The 17,993-nt window shown below is 44.4% G+C and overlaps 1 protein-coding gene across 3 annotated transcripts in view; it reads right to left on the reverse strand.

The window, feature by feature from the left end:
• BCAR3 (BCAR3 adaptor protein, NSP family member) overlaps window positions 1-17,993 on the reverse strand; it is a 115,953-nt gene that overhangs the window by 63,562 nt on the left and 34,398 nt on the right. For all 3 annotated transcript variants that reach the window (XM_040471017.1, XM_040471013.1, XM_040471014.1), the window contains exon 3: window positions 16,538-16,577. In XM_040471017.1, coding sequence (XP_040326951.1) covers window positions 16,538-16,577 — 40 coding nt within the window. The remainder of the gene's footprint in view (window positions 1-16,537; window positions 16,578-17,993) is intronic.

The raw sequence follows: 17,993 nt of genomic DNA on the forward strand, positions 1-17,993 counted from the left end.
CCCCTTGGGCCATAAACTTTAAGATTATAAACTAGTGCAGCCTACAGCCATGTGCTCCCACTATATAAACAAGCTGATCTGGGCAAATGCAGCCAGCATGCTGAGAAGTAGAGTCTGGACATATCTTCCTTCTTCAGCACAATCATCAACCCAGGCCACTCTACCCCTGCCCTTCCCAGTGGTAAATTTCCTAGCTCACATCATCAGTTTGAGAGTTTACTTTATGATTGTGAGATTAGGTAAGATTTGAGGTCGACACAGAATACACTGTGGGTTCCACTGGGGTTCACATGTGTAAGACGCGATCTCCACATCTGAGAAACGCTCAAAGGAAACCAACATAAACTGATGTTACATGAAAACATGTATAATGCACACCCATTAATAATAGGGTTGTTCCCTCATGTTTCAGTGATGGGTGGAAATTAATGGTGCTTCACAGCCTCCAAGGATGTTCCATGAAAGAACTGACTTGCCTTGAGTTTTCAAGAAGAAACTGACATGAATTCGCCTCTGGGAAAAGGGATAGGAATTCATGGAGTTGGAATGTCCTGTGCCACTGAACGTAGGTGTGAGTTTTGCTCCCACACCCAGCACCCCTCCCAAGCTAGGGGAAACCATTAACAAATGGGTCATTCAACTCTGCTCATGTAGGCAACAGCACCATCTTCAGTTCCTGGAGGATGTTTCCAAAGCCTATTATATTTTGTGGAAAGACAGACGACCTGATTCAGAGGTGTTGTCTGAGACATTCCCTTACTAAGGCCAGGTGGACTTTACCAGCTACAACTGATTACCTGGGAGAGCAACTCTCATGTCTTCTTTGTAGGTCAAAGAAAGGGAAATCTGCATCATCCCCAAAATATATTCAGATCTTCCCAAATTTACTCCTTATGTAGTCCTTAGGTGGACATGGCCCAGCAAGAGCTTCAGAGTCCCCGCTGTCAGTCTCTGTGGCCCTATGCGGCTTCCTTCATGCACTGCGATCATTTTATTTACCTCAGTGAGGGGCCCCAGCTCTAACACCTGGCTGTTGAAGCACTCATTAAAGTGATCTATGTCTTTGTTTGCTTCAGGACTTATTCATTGTCTAACTCATTGTCAACACTCCAATGCCCAGAAGGATTGGGGCCAATGCCTGAACAGGATAGAGGCCAGTGAATGGTTGGAGAAGGCACAGGGATTGTCAGTCTGGGTCCACAAACACCCTGGAAGTAAGACGTACAATAAGTGCACATGCATATTTCTAGACATAGTTCTTATTCATCCCGTTTGCAAAAAGATAGGCACTTCCTCAAATAATTCAGAACCACAGAGGCCTAAGGCAGGACTTGCCACATGAGGGTTATGACCCTCGTTGGGTGAACCAGGCTTGCCATCCCTGTGTCTGGATTAGGACTGGTCCCTTCTTCAGCCCTCAGAAGCACCTCATTCTCAACTGTGAACTGCCTGGGGTCCCAACTGGAGAGAGGCTCCCAGAACACATGATTCCCCACTCCTACCACCTGCAGGAGCAATCATCAAATGCTGTGAAACCAGGAGATAAGAGGATGCAGCCCTATTCTGCCTGGGCTCATTCCAGCAAAAGCTCAAAGACAGAGGGGAGGACACTGGGCCATGATGGACTCACATGCTTCAAAACACACCCACCTGGGCCTGGGGAAAATGAGAACCCAATTGGAGACTGGTGGTCACGGGAAACAGTCCCTCAGCTTCATCACTGCTTCTGTACAAAAAGCTCTTTTGAGAGTGTGAATGGAGGCTTTATGTGGTTAAGTTCTCATCCACAGGCTAATAAATATGTGAAATGGCCTCTCAGACCAGGTTCCTGCAGCCTGGACACTGAGGTCATTCAAGAAACAATTAGATGCCATCTGGAGAGAGCTGGGACTCAAAAGGAAATTGCCTCGAAGGGCCAAACAGCATGTTCTTGTTCCCAGGGTCTGACACATCCTTATCTTCACTGACATAACCGACGGATGGAGCTCGGCCAGCTAACCCACACTGGGAGCACAGAATGGGCAAATGTGGTGGCAATTAATAAAAGCTTAAGGACCAGAAGAATGTTCATTTTCAGCCTGCCTCAACTTAATGTATCCCCTGACTCACTTTCACATCCAAGCTGAGCATGTCTGCCATAACCCAGACCTTGGCCTCACCAAGCTTTAGGTTTTCACGGCTTTAAAATAAAGCAGTCAGAGCAGAACAGCGACTGCTTCTGGGCCAGCTCTTCACAGTATATAATGAGCGACACGATCATATGAAACAGAGCTGGTATTTGTTGAGGCTTCACGATCCATTCAATTGTAAAGAAAAGGCCCCATAACTGAAGACCCTTATTTCTAGGACAGATTCCCAACCTTATTTTTAAATAAAAATGTAATGTCTCTTCTGTATTAATGATCAGTATCTTTTAAAGAATATATGGATTTAGATAAACAGGAGATGATTATTTGTATTCTAAGTGTTTCTGCAGCTTTATAACAGCTCTTAAGTAGCAGGAGACCCTCTGGGATGGCAGAGTTCAAAATGCAGCGAGGAGGGGGGGCATGGGGGCCCTTTAGGGGAATCCATGAGGCCAAAACTATTTTCATAACAATACTGAGACATTTTTTGCCTTTTTCGCTGGGTTGGCATTTCCACCAATGAGGTAAAAGCAAGGACGGGTCAAACTGCTGGGATTTTAACACAAAGCAAGGGAGACGTCCCAAACAGGATACCGACTCACCGCATTTCTTAGCTACCCGTTTCTTAAATTTATTTTTTTAGTATTAAAAAGGTTTTTTAAAATATTTCTTTAAAAAATAGGCAGTTTCACCTAAAAGTCCTTGATGAAGCAGTAAGAATTACTTGCTTTATCACAGCTGGACCCTGGAGCCTAGGTCTCTCTTTAATATTCTGTGTGATGAGGCAGGACACGGGCACACGGCCCTTCTCCCACACACCCAAGTCCAGTGGCTGCCTCTCGAGGGAAAGCAAGCGTGTGTGGAACCAGCTCCTTTTTCCTGGAACACCACTTTTACTTCAAAGAATGTCTGACAAACTGTGGCTATTCAGACGTGGCTAGTTATCTGGCAGGTATTTTCCAAAAAAGGAACAAAGTGAGCCTGTCACTTATAGGAGAAAAATTGATAGTATTTGTTGCCAGTGATGAAAACTGAGCTTTCGACTGAAAATTAGAATGCGGGGAAACCTGTATTCACGACCACGAGTTTGACAGCTTCCCAACAGCTTTAATAATTTTTTTCTGATAAGTGGGGATATAAATGAAAGTGAGTTTTTAATATTGTATAATGAAATATATTAACATTTTGAATATCTGCATAACTCAAGCAACCAGTATTTTTCAAACGCTCAATGCATGATGACACAAAATCACACACGGGTAAAAGACCCAACTTGTCACAGAGACTAATGGATTTTAAGGGAATACAGTATAAAGAAAAAAAAAAAGTTCATGAATATGGTTTCAGATTCCACATTATAATTAGCCTTTATGGAGCTACAACTTTTCAAGTTTTAGCATAACATCAAAGAAGAATAGCTCCAATTATCTGAAAACGCTATTAAAATAGTCCTGAGGGCTGTAAAATGGGTGAAGGGGGTGGCAAGGTACAAATATTCAATTATAAAATGAATAAGTCATGGGGAGATACAATGTACAGCATGGTGACTATAGCTAATAACACTATTGCATATTTGAAAACAGCTAGGAGAACGAATCTTGGAAGTGTTCGTCGCAAGAAAAAAATTTTATAGCCATGTATGTTGATGGATGTTAACCAGACACAGTGGTGTGCATTTTGCAACATATACAAATACTGAAGTTATTATGTTATATACCTGAGACTAATACACTGTTACATCAATTACACCTCAGTAAAAAGAAATACCCTTCCCATCTTGAACTATGTGTCTGTGCAAGGCCAGATTTTCTTCAGACTTCAACCAAAACAACACAACAGACTGAAGGCTGAATAAGGTAAGAGAATCAAGCTGTATTCTATGACACTAAAGAGATTTGCAAAAAATGTAAAACAGTGCCATTCCTCTCACAAAATTTTGTTTTGGAAAATGATTATTTTTCAGAAAAATAATCACTGTGATTTTAAATAAGTAAATATTTAAAAATTCCTGTATTTTACTTTCTAAGACAATAAACCACTAGTTAAAAAAGCTCACATAACAAAGGCCCCTTGGGGTCCCCAATAATTTTTTAAAAGTAGTTTTTAAATTTTTTTTTTAAAGTTTATTTATTTCTTTTGAGAGAGAGAGAGACGGAGAGAGGCACGGAGAGAGAGAATCCTAAGCAGGCCCTGCCTGCCATCAGCTCAGAGCCCAACGCAGGGCTCGATCTCACAAACCATGAGATCATGACCTGAGCTGAAATCAAGAGTTGGACGCTCAACAGACTGAGTCACCCAGGTGCCCCTGGGGTCCTCAATAATTAATAAGAGTGAAAACAGGTCTTGGGCTCAAACAGTTTAAGAACTTGTGCTCTAATACACCTAAGCTCCTTGTTTTACATAATTTTGATTGATCCATAAGTTTTCAGCATATTTATGAAGTAGACTAATAGAAGGGTGTTTTTATTTTAATAAATAACTCTACCATAAAAACACTAACGCTTATAGAGAAGATTTGGAAACTGGGAGAACCGTGTAAAACAAAACAAACACTCCCTAGCTGCAGGAAGTGAATTTTGACCTATAACTCTCAACACTCAATCATTCTACCCTTAGTTTTCTCTTAAGGAAGTCCGCACACAAATGTGCACCAAGCCCTCTGAGTTGCAGGCAACGCATCTCTCCTGCATCGTGCTTCACTCCTCTGCGCTCCCACGCACACCGATCAGGCAGGAAATGCTGAAGACCGCCTTCGTGTGAGACCACAATCGCCCTTCTTCAACACCTCTTCTGCTGTCACAGGCCCACACTCTCCTGTCTCACCTGGACAGTCACAATGGCCTCCCAACTCCTCTCCCTGTTCTTGCCCCCGCTCCTGCCATCTGCTAGCCACATTGAACCCAGTGTCATCCTGACTTGGCTCCCCACCTCACTCAGCAAAAGTTACCTACGGGCCCCAGGCAATCTGCCCCCTCCCTCTTATCACTCTCTTACATCAGCTTCTACCTTTCTCTCGCTCAAGTTCACTCCCTTCTAGCCTCTCTGGCCTCAAGGCTGTTCCCGGGTGGAAGAGGTGAACTCCTGCTTCATGACCTTGCCCTTGCTACAGCCTCTTCCCTTTAGACATCATGCTTGACTGGCCCTTCCACTCAGGTCACCCTCTGGGTGAGCCTCTCCCTGGCCACCCTATTTAAAATGTGGCACCCCCTCACCCCAATATTTCATAGTTCTTTTCCCTGATAAATCTTTTCGCTTAGCGCTCATCACTGCCTCACGTGCTTGCTAGGGTGTCTTCCCCATCTCCCAGTCCTCCTCCCCAGAATACAAGCTCCACAGAGGCAGGGACATTGTTTTGTTTCACTGCCATATCCTCAGCCCCTAGAACACTGACCAGAAGGCAGGTCTTCAATATATATTTATTAAATGACTACGACATATGTAACAAACAGGGCTATATTTTTAAATAACCACAAGACTGTTTTTAACAGCATTAAAAAGAACCCAAATGTCAGTGGGGAATTGGCCAATATAATCGTATTTCATACAATGGGATACTGGATAGACATCCAAAAGAAGGAGGTAGACCCATGTATTTAACATGCAATGATGTTCAATAAAAAAATCAAGTTGCAAAGCAATATGTAGTTATATGTTATTTTTGGCAGTCAATCAATCAACCAATCAATATAATTGTTCCCCAACTCAGCCTTCTTACTTCCTTAATCTCAGAATTTCCCAGGAACACTTGAGCTTCCTCACTCTCTTCCCACTCAAGAAATATGTGAGTACCTATCCTTCTCGTAGACTCCCTGCTACTCTCTCTCCTACTCCACTCAGCCTGGGCACACATTGCCCCACAGGCATGGGGTCCTTCCTCAACAATCTCTAATAGGCTGATACCTGTTTTCTGCCTCACCTAATACCAGCTTTCTTCTGGCCATTTTTTTCAGCTGTCAAATAGCAATTCAAATATCATTAAAAAAAATTTTTTAATATCTATTTTTGAGAGAGAGACAGAGAGAGAGAAAGAGACAGAGCATGAGTGGGGAGGGACAGAGAGAGAGGGAGACACAGAATCTGAAGCAGGCTGCAGGCTCCGAACCGTCAGCACAGAGCCTGACGCAGGGCTGGAACTTGCAAACTGTGAGATCATGGCCTGAGTGGAAGTCAGACAATTAACCGACTGAGCCAGGCAAGTTCCCCCAAATATCATTTTTTCCAAGGATACTTCTTGGTTGCCACAGGTAAAACTTCAGATCACGACCAACTGCCCCTCCCCACTCAAAATCTACATGCAGTGTTACAGCATCTTAAGAGATTTTGTCCAAGAATGTAAGACAATTCACTCTATTAATAAAATGCCTTTACAATTTTAATCTGTTTAATATAACCCCAAAGAAAACCACCTGCCTCTTTATTTACTTTAAACACAGCCTTTAGTTCTGAAGTTAAAATGTTAATAGTTTAATATCAAAAGCTCCCAGAATATTTAGACAATGAACTGTAGCCAAACGCTGCACTGTTGTGACATATTATTTCCACTAGAGGGCGGAATTGAACAACGATTGCAACGCTTAAAAAAAAAAAAAAAGCATGGCTCTCATATGGGAGCTGATAACAAGATCTGCTGAGGAACTGATAGGTCTGAGCCACAGAGGTTGCTAGAACTACACTTTAAAAAAAAAAAGTATATATACCTCTGCCTAAATGTGTGACTATTTAAGGTGACAACAGCGACCCCACAATTTTTATCCTTATACCAGGTTGGCGAGAGAATGAAGACAGGATAGGAATCTTCTTGCTTTCATTAAATAAAATCACTGGAGAAATTTCTGGAAAAGTTTTAGAGATGCTGAGTGTTACTTGCTTCTTGGAAAACTTTAAGATCTTTAGAGCACCCTCATTCCTTCTTCCTTCCATTTATATGCCCCTTGCATCTGGTTTTATGTGGTCATCAGTCAGTCACTAAGTATTAAGAAAAGGTCCATGCTCTCAGAACTCACCTGCTAGTGAGGCTTTTGGGGTTGTTTTGATTCTTTTTTTGACGTTTATTCATTTTTGAGACAGAGAGAGACAGAGCATGAATGGGGGAAGGTCAGAGAGAGAGGGAGACACAGAATCCGAAACAGGCTCCAGGCTCTGAGCTGTCAGCACAGAGCCTGACGCGGGGCTTAAACTCACGGACCGCGAGATCATGACCTGAGCCGAAGTCGGACGCCCAACCAACTGAGCCACCCAGGCACCCCCTGATTTTTTAAACAAATAGAACTTGGGACAAGTGATGATCCCCAGAGTAATGACATAGTGACGTGGGGAGGCAGCTTTCAGCAGTGGGGTCAGGGAAGGTCTCTCTGAGGCAATGAAATCTGAGTCACACCACACAGGAGATGACGGTGATAGTAACTAAATTAGTATTTGCTGAGTGCTATCTGCATGTCAGGCACTGTGCTGATAACTTTACATGTAGCAACTAATTTAATTCCTATGTGCTCCCATTTACTGTCAAGGAAACCCATCTCCAGAGAATTTCAGAAATTTGCCCCAAGTCACACAACTAAGCTAGGGGTTTGGATCTATGTTGGCTTCCTACTGCTGTAACAAAACACCACAGATTTGGTGGCTTTAAAATAGAAATTTATTCTCTCACAGTTCTGGAGGCTAAGAGTCCAAAACTAAGCTGTTGGCAAAAGTCACATTCTCTCTGAAAGCTCCAGAGGAAGACCCTTCCCTGCCTCTTCTTAGATTGTGATGGCTATATTCCTTGGTGTTGTTGGCTTATCCACACATCAACTCCAATTTCTGCTTCCATGGTCACATGGCATTCGTTCTCCCTGTGTGTCAGTGCCTTTGTGCACAAATTCCTCTCTTCTTATAAGAACACTGGTCTTTGGATTAGGGTGCACCCTAATCCAGTATGATCTCATCCCAGTGTGATCATACCTGCAAAGACCTTCTTTCCAAACAAGGCCACATTTACAGGTACTGGGGGTTCGTACTTCAATATATGTTTTGGGGCAACACAGTTCAACCCACTTTAAACCACTCAACTGTAAAAGAAGCATTCATGCCAAAGAAAAGGCAAAGACCGGGGACCAGTAGGAAAAGCCAGGATGGAGGAATATCCCACTAAGGCAGATGGCAGAATGAGGTCAGAGGTAGACAGGCCACATGAGGAGGGTTCTGAAGTCCGATTATAAAACGGAGCCTAGTCAGATGCCATAGTTTCGATTCTCGCTTGCATGCTAGTTTTCCAGTCTCTTTGCCACCTCTCTACCTGCCATTGCTTGGGATCCCAGAGGAGTCCTCTTACTTTCAGTCAAGGATGAAGGCTGTGGCATAAAATACAAAGGTGAACCTAGCTGTACTAGGCCAGACAAGGTTCCTTTGAGCACCTTTAGAGGGCAGCTCCAGGGTTTGACCTTGATTCAAACCATCAAGTTCAGGAGGCCCAGGGAGAATTTACTTTTGACTTGGGACACTGAGAAAACGCATCTCAGTCTGCATTGGGGGGAGCAATCTGGCCTGAGGAAATTATCTAGACAAGCCCCAGGCAAGAACCGTCAGGATTGCAGCACCTGTGCTGTCCCCACACACCTGTTCAGCCAATAAAACTGAAGGCCTTAGATGTGATGGGCCCAGCGGGAGATGCTGCTCAGAGCAGACAGGTCTACCCCACAAGATGCCAAGTTGCATCCAAATCGTGCAGGATTGCCACTGTAGCATCTCTGTGAATGTGCAAGGTCTCACAACTTGCACAAGGACTCGTTGCTACGTCACCAGGCGAGATAACAGTGATGTCCATGACGCAAGGCTGAAAGCCTACTATGCATTTTTATTGAAAGCCTACCATGCATTATTGAGGGGCAAACCAGGAACAGTGAATATACATATAGTCTAGAGCAGGAGTCAGCAAATCTTTTCTGTAAAGGGCCTGACAGTAAATATATCAGGCTTTGCTGCCCATTCTGTCATATCTACTCAACTCCATGGTTATGGTGAGAAAGCAGCAACATGTAAATGAATGGGTGAGGCTGTGTTCCAATAAAGCTTTATGCATGTTGAAACCTGAATTTTATAATTTTCACATTCCTCTTTTGATTTAAAAAAACAAAAACCAAAAAACATTTCAAGTGTGAAATCCGTTTTTAGCTTACAGGACAGACAATAACAGGCTGCAGGCCAGATTTGGTCTCCGGCTGTAGTTTGCTGATCCTACCAATCTAATGATATCCCCACATGCTCACCAGTTAACTTAATGTCATTGTGGTAACAAGGTCTCCAACTGGAAATTTCCTGTCCTCCCCTAAAATATTCACTGGCTTCTGGGCAAGATGCCAGACACTCGTGTGACCTCTGGAACCTCCTCTGGCTTCCTCTTCCTCACCTCCTCCAGTTAAGTCCGCCAGGAACTGTCAACTCACCTAATAAAATGGCTCTTAATTCTCTCTTGGAAAGGCCTCCAGGCCCTGCCCTGACTTTCCCCGCCCACTGCCACTATCTAAGGTTAGGCTCTTGGAAACACTTTGCTCCCACCTCTCACTCCACTGAGCAATTACCAACACGTGATACATGCTCACATCTGTTGAATGAGCCAATGCAGTAAAATATCCATAAGCTCAGCACTTTCACCATGTGATCAGCAGTCTGAGGTAGCCCATCTCCAAATCAAACATTTCCGCTACTGGGGTGACAGCACTTAAGGGCTAAAATATGGTAAGGTTTTAGTTTGCCTTTTTAAAGTCACGTTCACTGAGGTTTAATTTACACAGAGTAAGAATCGCCCCTTTTAAAAAGTATCATTCTGTGAGCTTTGAAACAACCATAATCAAGGTGTTTCTATCATTTTAAAAGTTCTTTTGTTCCCTTTTGCAGTCAACCTCTCATCTGTTTTCTGTCACTAGTAAGTTTTTATACTGACAGTCCATTCTTTTTTAGGCTGACTATCGCGCCATTGTATGGTATCCTACAGTTTCGCCATTCACCAGTTAAAGGGCATTTGAACTGTTTCCAGTTTTTGTCAATTATAAATCATGTCGCTATGAACATTCACATATAGATTTTAAATGAGCATACAATTTCATGACAAGATTTTGCTTTTTACAAATGACTGCATTTTCAAAGACCTGCGGGAAAAGATTCCTTTGAAAGAGGGACTGTCCTCGACCCCTATTCTTCAGTCTTCCCACCCTGCCTCTGTAATTGGTTTTTAAAAGGTAGTAACGTTAAACCTCCCAAGAAGATTTGCAGAGAATGTTTTTGGGGTGGAGTGGGAGAGGGTGGATGGGCGCTCTCACTCGCTCCTCTGAATGTGAGCCCCAGGGCTGTTTCACATTCACCGTGGGCAGCGTTTGATCTTCTGGTCCCACAGGGCACGGTGCTGGCTCTGCGGATGTGCACACTCAGGCAAAAACCTGCAGAGCCAGCCAATTGGGTCGTTATTTGGTTCATATAACTTGCTAAAATCTCACGGAATGTACAGCGTACCATTGTTTTCGTAAGTCCCTTTCATGACTTTGTTAGCTGGCTAATTCAGAGCAGACTAGCCTGTTTTCCCCGCTGGAAGAAAAGACGTCCCTCAAAGGCAGCTATTTAACCGTGACCATGGCTGCAGCCATCTTGAGCACAAAGCGAACGCAGCCTCGCTGGCCCCTCTCCCACGAGGTCCCAACGCCGGCCCGCGCGCTTATTCTTGGCGCTGGAATTCGCATAATTACTCCTCTTTTAATCTGCTGGGTGACCTAATGTAGCCCGGGCCGGCTGCAGGAAGCGGCCTTGCTGAGATCTGAGCCTTGGGCAGCCTGTCTTATCTGTAGGGCCCTCTCACAAGGAGCATTTCGGAGAATTAACCCCACAGAGGACTGATTGCCAAGGATCCCCGGACTCGAGAGCTGCTCATGCGCGCTGGGTGGTGGGAACAGGGAACGGGGGACGGGGGACGGGGGACGGGCGGGGGCGGGGGGGGGGGGGCGGCGTTGAGGGGAACGAGCCGTCGGAGGATTCCGATCCCCACTCAGGATAACAGCTCCAGCCCTCTCCTTTCTCCTAGCCTGCGAAGGAGCTCAGAAACCGCAAATCATTTCAGAAAAGCTCGCAAGTGGTTCCAGCAAGAATCCACCCAGGCTGACTACAAAAGAAAGGATATTTGTTCACTAGGAGGCTAGCACGGGACAAAAGGCTGCATTCCGTCCTGACACTTGCTAACTGCGGTCGCCTGGAGAGCAGGCCTTTGTCCACAGGCGGGCATTGTGCTGTTTATAGCCTCGCCACGAAAATGGGCTTGCCTACATCTTGGCTAATTTGAAAAACAGTCATCCCGATTTTCTTTTCTGCTTCCTGGCTTTGTTTTCCGATTTATCTTTCTTAAGGGCATTTTAAAATGAAAAATCTATAATTAACATTTCTCTTATAAGCAAACTCACCCAGCTCTGCCCAATCATCACCTCCCCTAAAAAATGTGTTTTTAAACCATTCCCAGCAAAGAGATGTTTTATTAAAATGACTGTAAGGCTTGTGTGTGAAGAAGCATCTACAAAGAATCTTCAGTCTAAAAGGAAGATAGATCTATAAAGGGGGAGAAGATAGGAAATAAATTTGTAAAATTTAGTGTATGGTGGGGGGCAACTCTTGACGCTTAAAGAAGTAGCCCCAAGAAAAAGAAAAGAAAAAAATAGTGAAAATGAAAGTAAGTTTCACAGGTTCAAGAAGGGGTTACAAAAGTGAAAGCATAATGGATGGTAAGAACAGCTGCAGGAGTGTTGAGGTACAATCTTTTGAAGTAATGTGATGGGTGGGCAGTTATTAGCTCTCACATCCTTGGTCTTAATGTCTGAGACACATCATCTTCCAATCAATATGGCACTTTTATGGTCAAGAGTGATAGATGAAGAATCCCTTACCGCTTGGTATAAAAAAACTTTCCCCTCCAGCCTATCACAGGTATAGATGATCCTTAAAATGTTCAAAGGACATTCACCCATTCCCTGATTTTCTAGCTGTGAGAAGACAGAAGCCACAGAGAGAAGGTGCAAAGTCCAAAGTCACACAGAGGTAGACCGTTCTCCCCTCTCTGTGGGTTCTTAGGGGTTGTGTAATCTGGAGTCCACCATGCGAATGTTATTCTGGGAAGGTTAACACACTGAGCTATTATCATTTATTAACATTTTAAAGACTTTTTAATGTTTATTTATTTTGAGAGAGAGAAAGAGAGAGTAGGGGAGGGGCAGAGAGAGAGGGAGACGTAGAATCTGAAGCAGGCTCCAGGCTCTGAGCTGCCAGCACAGAGCCCAACGCATGGCTCGAACTCACGAACTGCAAGAGCAGGAGATCATGACCTGAGCTGAAGTTGGATGCTTAACTGACCGAACAAAACAGGCACCCTCATTTATTCACATTTTAGTACATTTTATCAAATGCTCTAGTAGTTACCAGACACAGGTCTAAGAAAGTAGACACTAAATAAATACATTGTAATGGGGGTAAAAATATGACAAAAATCGAATGGGGCAGTGAGTAAGTAAAGAAGCCCAGAATATAAACTCTTCTTCACAATTTTGCCTAGGGCTATTTCCTCCAAAAGCTATTTCCTGTTTAAAAAAAAAAAAAAAGTTTTTATCTCCAGTAAGGTATGCTAGGTACGCAGAGGAAAATTCCAGAGCTGTGCACAACTCATGAAAGTCACTAACAACTAAAGAGCAGGAGAAAGGTGGAGGCACTGTGGAGGTTTCTGCTTTCCAACCTGGAAGAAGTGATTTCTTTTGGGTACAGTGAAAAAGACAGTATTATGTGGTTACTGAAAAGGACCTCATGATTGCACAAAACAGTTAAAACCAGACTTTTAAGATGAGTTTAAGCATGAGCTACTGTGGGGAAAAAATGTGGGGAGAAGGGAAGGCTCAGAAAATAAGGAAAAAGTTGAGAAAGGGAAAACTGGGGTGCCTGGGTGGCTCAGACGGTTAAGCCTCTGACTTAGGTCATGATCTCATGGCTGGTGAGTTCAAGCCCCTCATCTGGCTCTGTGCTAACAGCTGGGAGCCCGGAGCCTGCCTCAGATTCTGTCTGCTTCTCTTTCTGCCCCTCCACCGTTTGTGTGCGCGCGCGCTCTCTCTCTCTCTCTTAAATATAAACATTAAAAAGTTTTTTTAAAAGAAAAGAAAGAACAAAACTCCTCTCTAACGGTCAGAATTAAAGAGACAGAAACAGTAGAGAGCAAGATTCCAAAAATCCCCTGGCTACTTTGGAGCTGCTCTAATTTTCTTAGCACATCCAAACATGGTATTCAGCTGGTGGGTCTAGGTGCAGTTGGGAGGCCCCAGCAGGAAGTGAAAGAACCGCCAAGAGCCCTGGGGCTTCTCAGCCATGCATGGTTCCCTCCATTCTGGGCACAGAGGAGCTACTTGTAGCCTAGCAACCGTGGACTGGTCCCCTTTCACGCCGTATTAATTCGCTTCGATACAAACTGCACAGAGTGTTAGGAGGACACAGAGTACAAACTGGACAGAAGTGAATTTTGGATTCATTCTCTACCCACTCTCTGCCACAATACTGCAGCCCCAGCACCACCCAATCCCCCAGTGCCTTGGCTCCCCCAGGCACAAGGAGAGGGAGCCAGTCCCAGATCTCATACCTGGGCACTGGGAAAACCCAGTGAGGATGGTTAGAAAGCCTCCCATGGGAAAGAGAAGGCATTTGAAGACAGAGACCTGGGCCTGTGGTTCTCCACAGAATGAGAAGAGCTGTCTATTGGCCATGCCTGGCTGCTTCCACCACTGAGAGAACTCTCAGAGATCAGCCCACCCCCATTATGTGGCCCATAAAAATGTGCTCCCTTGAATCTTGTTTTTTGGGCTGATAAGTCTCCAGAAGGGGACTCTACACAAGGCAATGACTTTTACATAGAATTTCTACTTTTCTACGTGCCTAAGAGGTATTAAGTATACCAGGGGATCAGGGAGAAGTAACAGCTCTGAGTCAGGAGGGGCCAAACTGCATCCCAGTTCATCTACAACTATCTTACCTCCCTTGATTATTTTCAGTCACCCTCCAAAGTCACAAGGCTCCAGCAGGCACCATTTACAAGGCCTTCATCACATGGACTGGTCAGCCAGGCTTGAGAGGGCAACCAAGTCTGAGAAATGCTAGGATGAGCCTGCGCTGGCCCAAGAAGTGTGACACATGGGTCAATTTAGACCTGGAGGTCAAAGGCCTCCATGAACATGCTTTTGGAGCTTCTGTACCCAAAGAAACAAATGGAAATATCCCACATTTGCCCAACAAATCCCCAAACTGCCCCTCCAAACCAAGGGCAAAGTGAGAAAGAAAGAAGGAAAGAAAGAAGGAAAGAAAGAAGGAAAGAAAGAAAGAAGGAAAGAAAGAAGGAAGGAAGGAAGGAAGGAAGGAAGGAAGGAAGGAAGGAAGGAAAGAAAGGAAGGAAGGAAGGAAGGAAGGAAGGAAGGAAGGAAGGAAGGAAGGAAGAAAGAAAGAAAGAAAGAAAAAGAAAGAAAGAAAGAAAGAAAGAAAGAAAAATGTGAGGCATCCAGGAGAAGCACAGGGACATCATTTATAAAGCCCCGATCAGATTCAGACAAGGTTGGGAGCAAAGAGTGACCTTTGGAACACCTCAACAGGTCCTTGGAAAAAAGTACCCTTGAGCCACTAAGAGCAGTCCCATCACGTCTCACTGCTGGGGAAGGCAAGGAGAGCCTAGCAAGCAGAAGCCACCAAGAACCCGCATATCTCTTCTTACCCAACTTAGAATGGCCGATATTCATGAACGTGATGTGACAGTTTAAATAATATCATTCCAGATCATTCCAGAATCTATGTTTAACTTAGAATTCATCACTGGATTATCTTAAAGGCTTGGACATTGTCAAAGAAAAACCAAGTTACTGGAGTAAGGGAAGGGTCTGTGCTTGCTAATAAGCCCAGCCTGAGTGAGCCTACAGTGGGAGACACCCATTTCTGAAACATGACATGGTGGCTTTTAAAAGGCAGCTGTGATTTACACACTCCCTAATTCCAGGGCACATTTTTTACATCATGGTCAAGTCAAATCATAGTCCTGCGAATAGCACCCCCCTGTTGTTTTGCAGCATACAACCTGCATAAAAACAAAGGTGGACGTGTTCAGGAGGGACACAGGCATCATTTATAAAGCTCTTTTGTACTCTGACACAGCAGCCATACTGGTTTAGGACTGTACATTTGTTGCAGTGAAACTACAGTTCAGACGTAGCCTGGGTATGAGAGAGGAAAAAATAATACCCACCTCCCTTCCAACAAACTTTATTATGACTACCTCAAGTGACTAAGTGATTCTAATAGAGCTTTCTCTTCTCTCTTCCATCCTCTGGTCTAAAGAGAGAAGAAATGCCAAAAATGGGGCAGGCACAGGCACACAAAACAGCAATAGGCCTAAATACCCCCAAACTGTGATGCTGCCCTTACAATAATGAGGTTGGAATGTGGCTCCCAGGAGGCAAGCACCTTAAAACTTAACATAACGCCATTTCTCCTAAAACTTAAGGATATATGTTGTCATCAATCCAAGAAACTGTGACAAATCAAAGTTCTCTCTCCTACCATAGCAGGTACCAGATTTCAGTTCTCAAAAAGAAAATAAAGCAAACATATATACACAAACACACCCAAGAAGATGGTGTGGGGAAGGGAGAAGGAAAAAGCATCTTTTCTTTCTGCTCAGAAGACCACTGTTTCCAGGTGTTGCCTATTTAGAAGCATTGAATGTCAGCCCCACTGAAAAGCAGCGTATTCCCACAGCTCACAGTCCTAGATTAGCCACCACATAGGAGAGGGGCTGTTGGAAAGGAAAGCCGACCCAGAAAAGCTCAGGGAGGCTTCAGTCCTCCACCGAAGATAAACACAGGCACACAATTCGTTATCTACCATCCCCAAATCCAAAACACTCTGAAAACTGAAAAATTTCAAGTCAGTCATTTGGTGGCAAATCAAACCTGACCTCATCTGGTGGCAAAACGTGAGCTGCACTACATAAGATCATTTGTAGTCTGTTTATCTCACTTTGTGTGAATACTCTTACGTTTCACTGATGAAATAATGAGCTTGAGTACGGAGTACTGACCCTAGGCCCCTCTGAGGATGTTTTTATATATATGTACCCGATTACCTTCCTAAAAAAATTCTGAATTTAAAAACCCATCTGGCCCCGAGGGTTTCAGATAAGAGGAAAAAGACTGTAGACCTATAATAGGATGACGTAAGACCTCTACAAAAGTTACTGAAGGCCTGAGAGAGTCAGATTACCCCTGGTTGTTCCAACGTGAGAAGCTTCCTACACAGGCCAGACTGCGGCATTATTTGGCAACACTGTGTTAAAAAAGGGAAATCGATTACGCAGTGTCCTAATTACATGTTAAATCCTGGTTTCCTACCTTCACATATTCCAGGGTTGGGTCCAGAAGATGCTGATCCCTGAAAAGAGAAAATGGTAAGTATGAGAACTGAGAACAATGCATTCTTGCACTGAGTAAAACGTATCCAACATTAATTCCCCCTATTCATTCAGATTATTAAGATAGGCCCACCTCCCCAGCAATACTCCCAGCAGACAGATAAGGAAGTTAGAACAAATACAGATTCCTTTCATGGTGTGTGTTGGGGGTAGGGGTAGATGGTAGGACACCGCCATAATTTCTGTTTAGAAGCTCCAAGTGCTTTATCACATTCAGGCTCCAAATGTTAGACTTCCATGTAGTGAGTCTACTTTCACTCGAGCATAAAAATTAGCCTAGAAATCTGAAGGAAAGAACACGGAGGATAGAGGTGGGTGTAAAGCAGGACTGGATGTCCAAATGAGGGATACTCTGGATCAGACAGCTGTATCATGCTCACTTTGACAGAAGAAAATGGAGACTGAGGTGGGCCCAGTGGCTATCCAAGGTCACCTAGCACCAAGGGGAGAGGATGGAGTCTGTATACCCAGCTTTCTAGACCACATTTGCCTTTTTTTTTTTATTGCTGCCTCCATTACCCACCCACCCCTGGTGTCAAGCAGAGAAATCCATCCGATTTTCTTTGGCACCCAAGTATTCTTCTCTCCCTATCTAATGTCTGCTCGTGTCTGTCATAATATGATGCTGGAATTGACCAGAGAGTGAAAAGTAAACAACAGCAGGTGGCCCTAAGGAGGCTGACTTCTTACAGAAAGAAGAGAATCTGACTAGGCCAAAGGAGAGGAGGGGGAGACGTGAGAGTGGCCGTTTTCAGTGCTTGCAGAGTTATAATGAGGTGGCCCCTCAACAGAAGGTGTGAAAAGACAGCTGCCTTCAGAGTCTTAAACTTCAGAAACTCAACACATCCTCACAGAGACAGCATCATTTTGAAAGGACAGAATGGCTGTGAAGCCTGTAAGAGTAGTCTTCTCAAGGGAGTGGGCCTTAGTGTGAGGGTGAGGGTCTCTCAGAAGCCCTACTGATAAGCAGCTTCCTCCACAAGGGTTGGCTCAACCCCCAAACCCGTGGGCTGTGACACTTCCCTGGCAGTGGAGAGACCTCGAAAGATGGCAGCACTTCTTCCCAGGACAAGAGAGAAGGTCACTGCCGGAGCACAAGGAGTCCCAACCCCACAGCTCAGGGATACCACTCCCAAAGCCATGCTTGGCCTGGTTTGACCGTCCATTCGGGACTATGCCCAGGGCACCTGCACAGAGGCAGCGTGGCATCTGAGATGCCCCTTTCCACGTCAGTGGATTAGGTTCTGGAATGAGTCCCTTTGCAGGGCCAAAAGATCTGAGAACAGCATAAGCTCTCTGTCCCTGGGTGCATTCCCATTAAAGAGGGCTATAAACCTCGAAGCCTTAAAACTCTTTGCCTTCAAGTTCATTTATCC

This window comes from Herpailurus yagouaroundi, unplaced genomic scaffold (genome assembly GCF_014898765.1).
Source record: "Herpailurus yagouaroundi ecotype Mexico unplaced genomic scaffold, PumYag 77, whole genome shotgun sequence".
In the NCBI taxonomy this organism is placed as follows: Eukaryota; Metazoa; Chordata; class Mammalia; order Carnivora; family Felidae; genus Herpailurus; species Herpailurus yagouaroundi.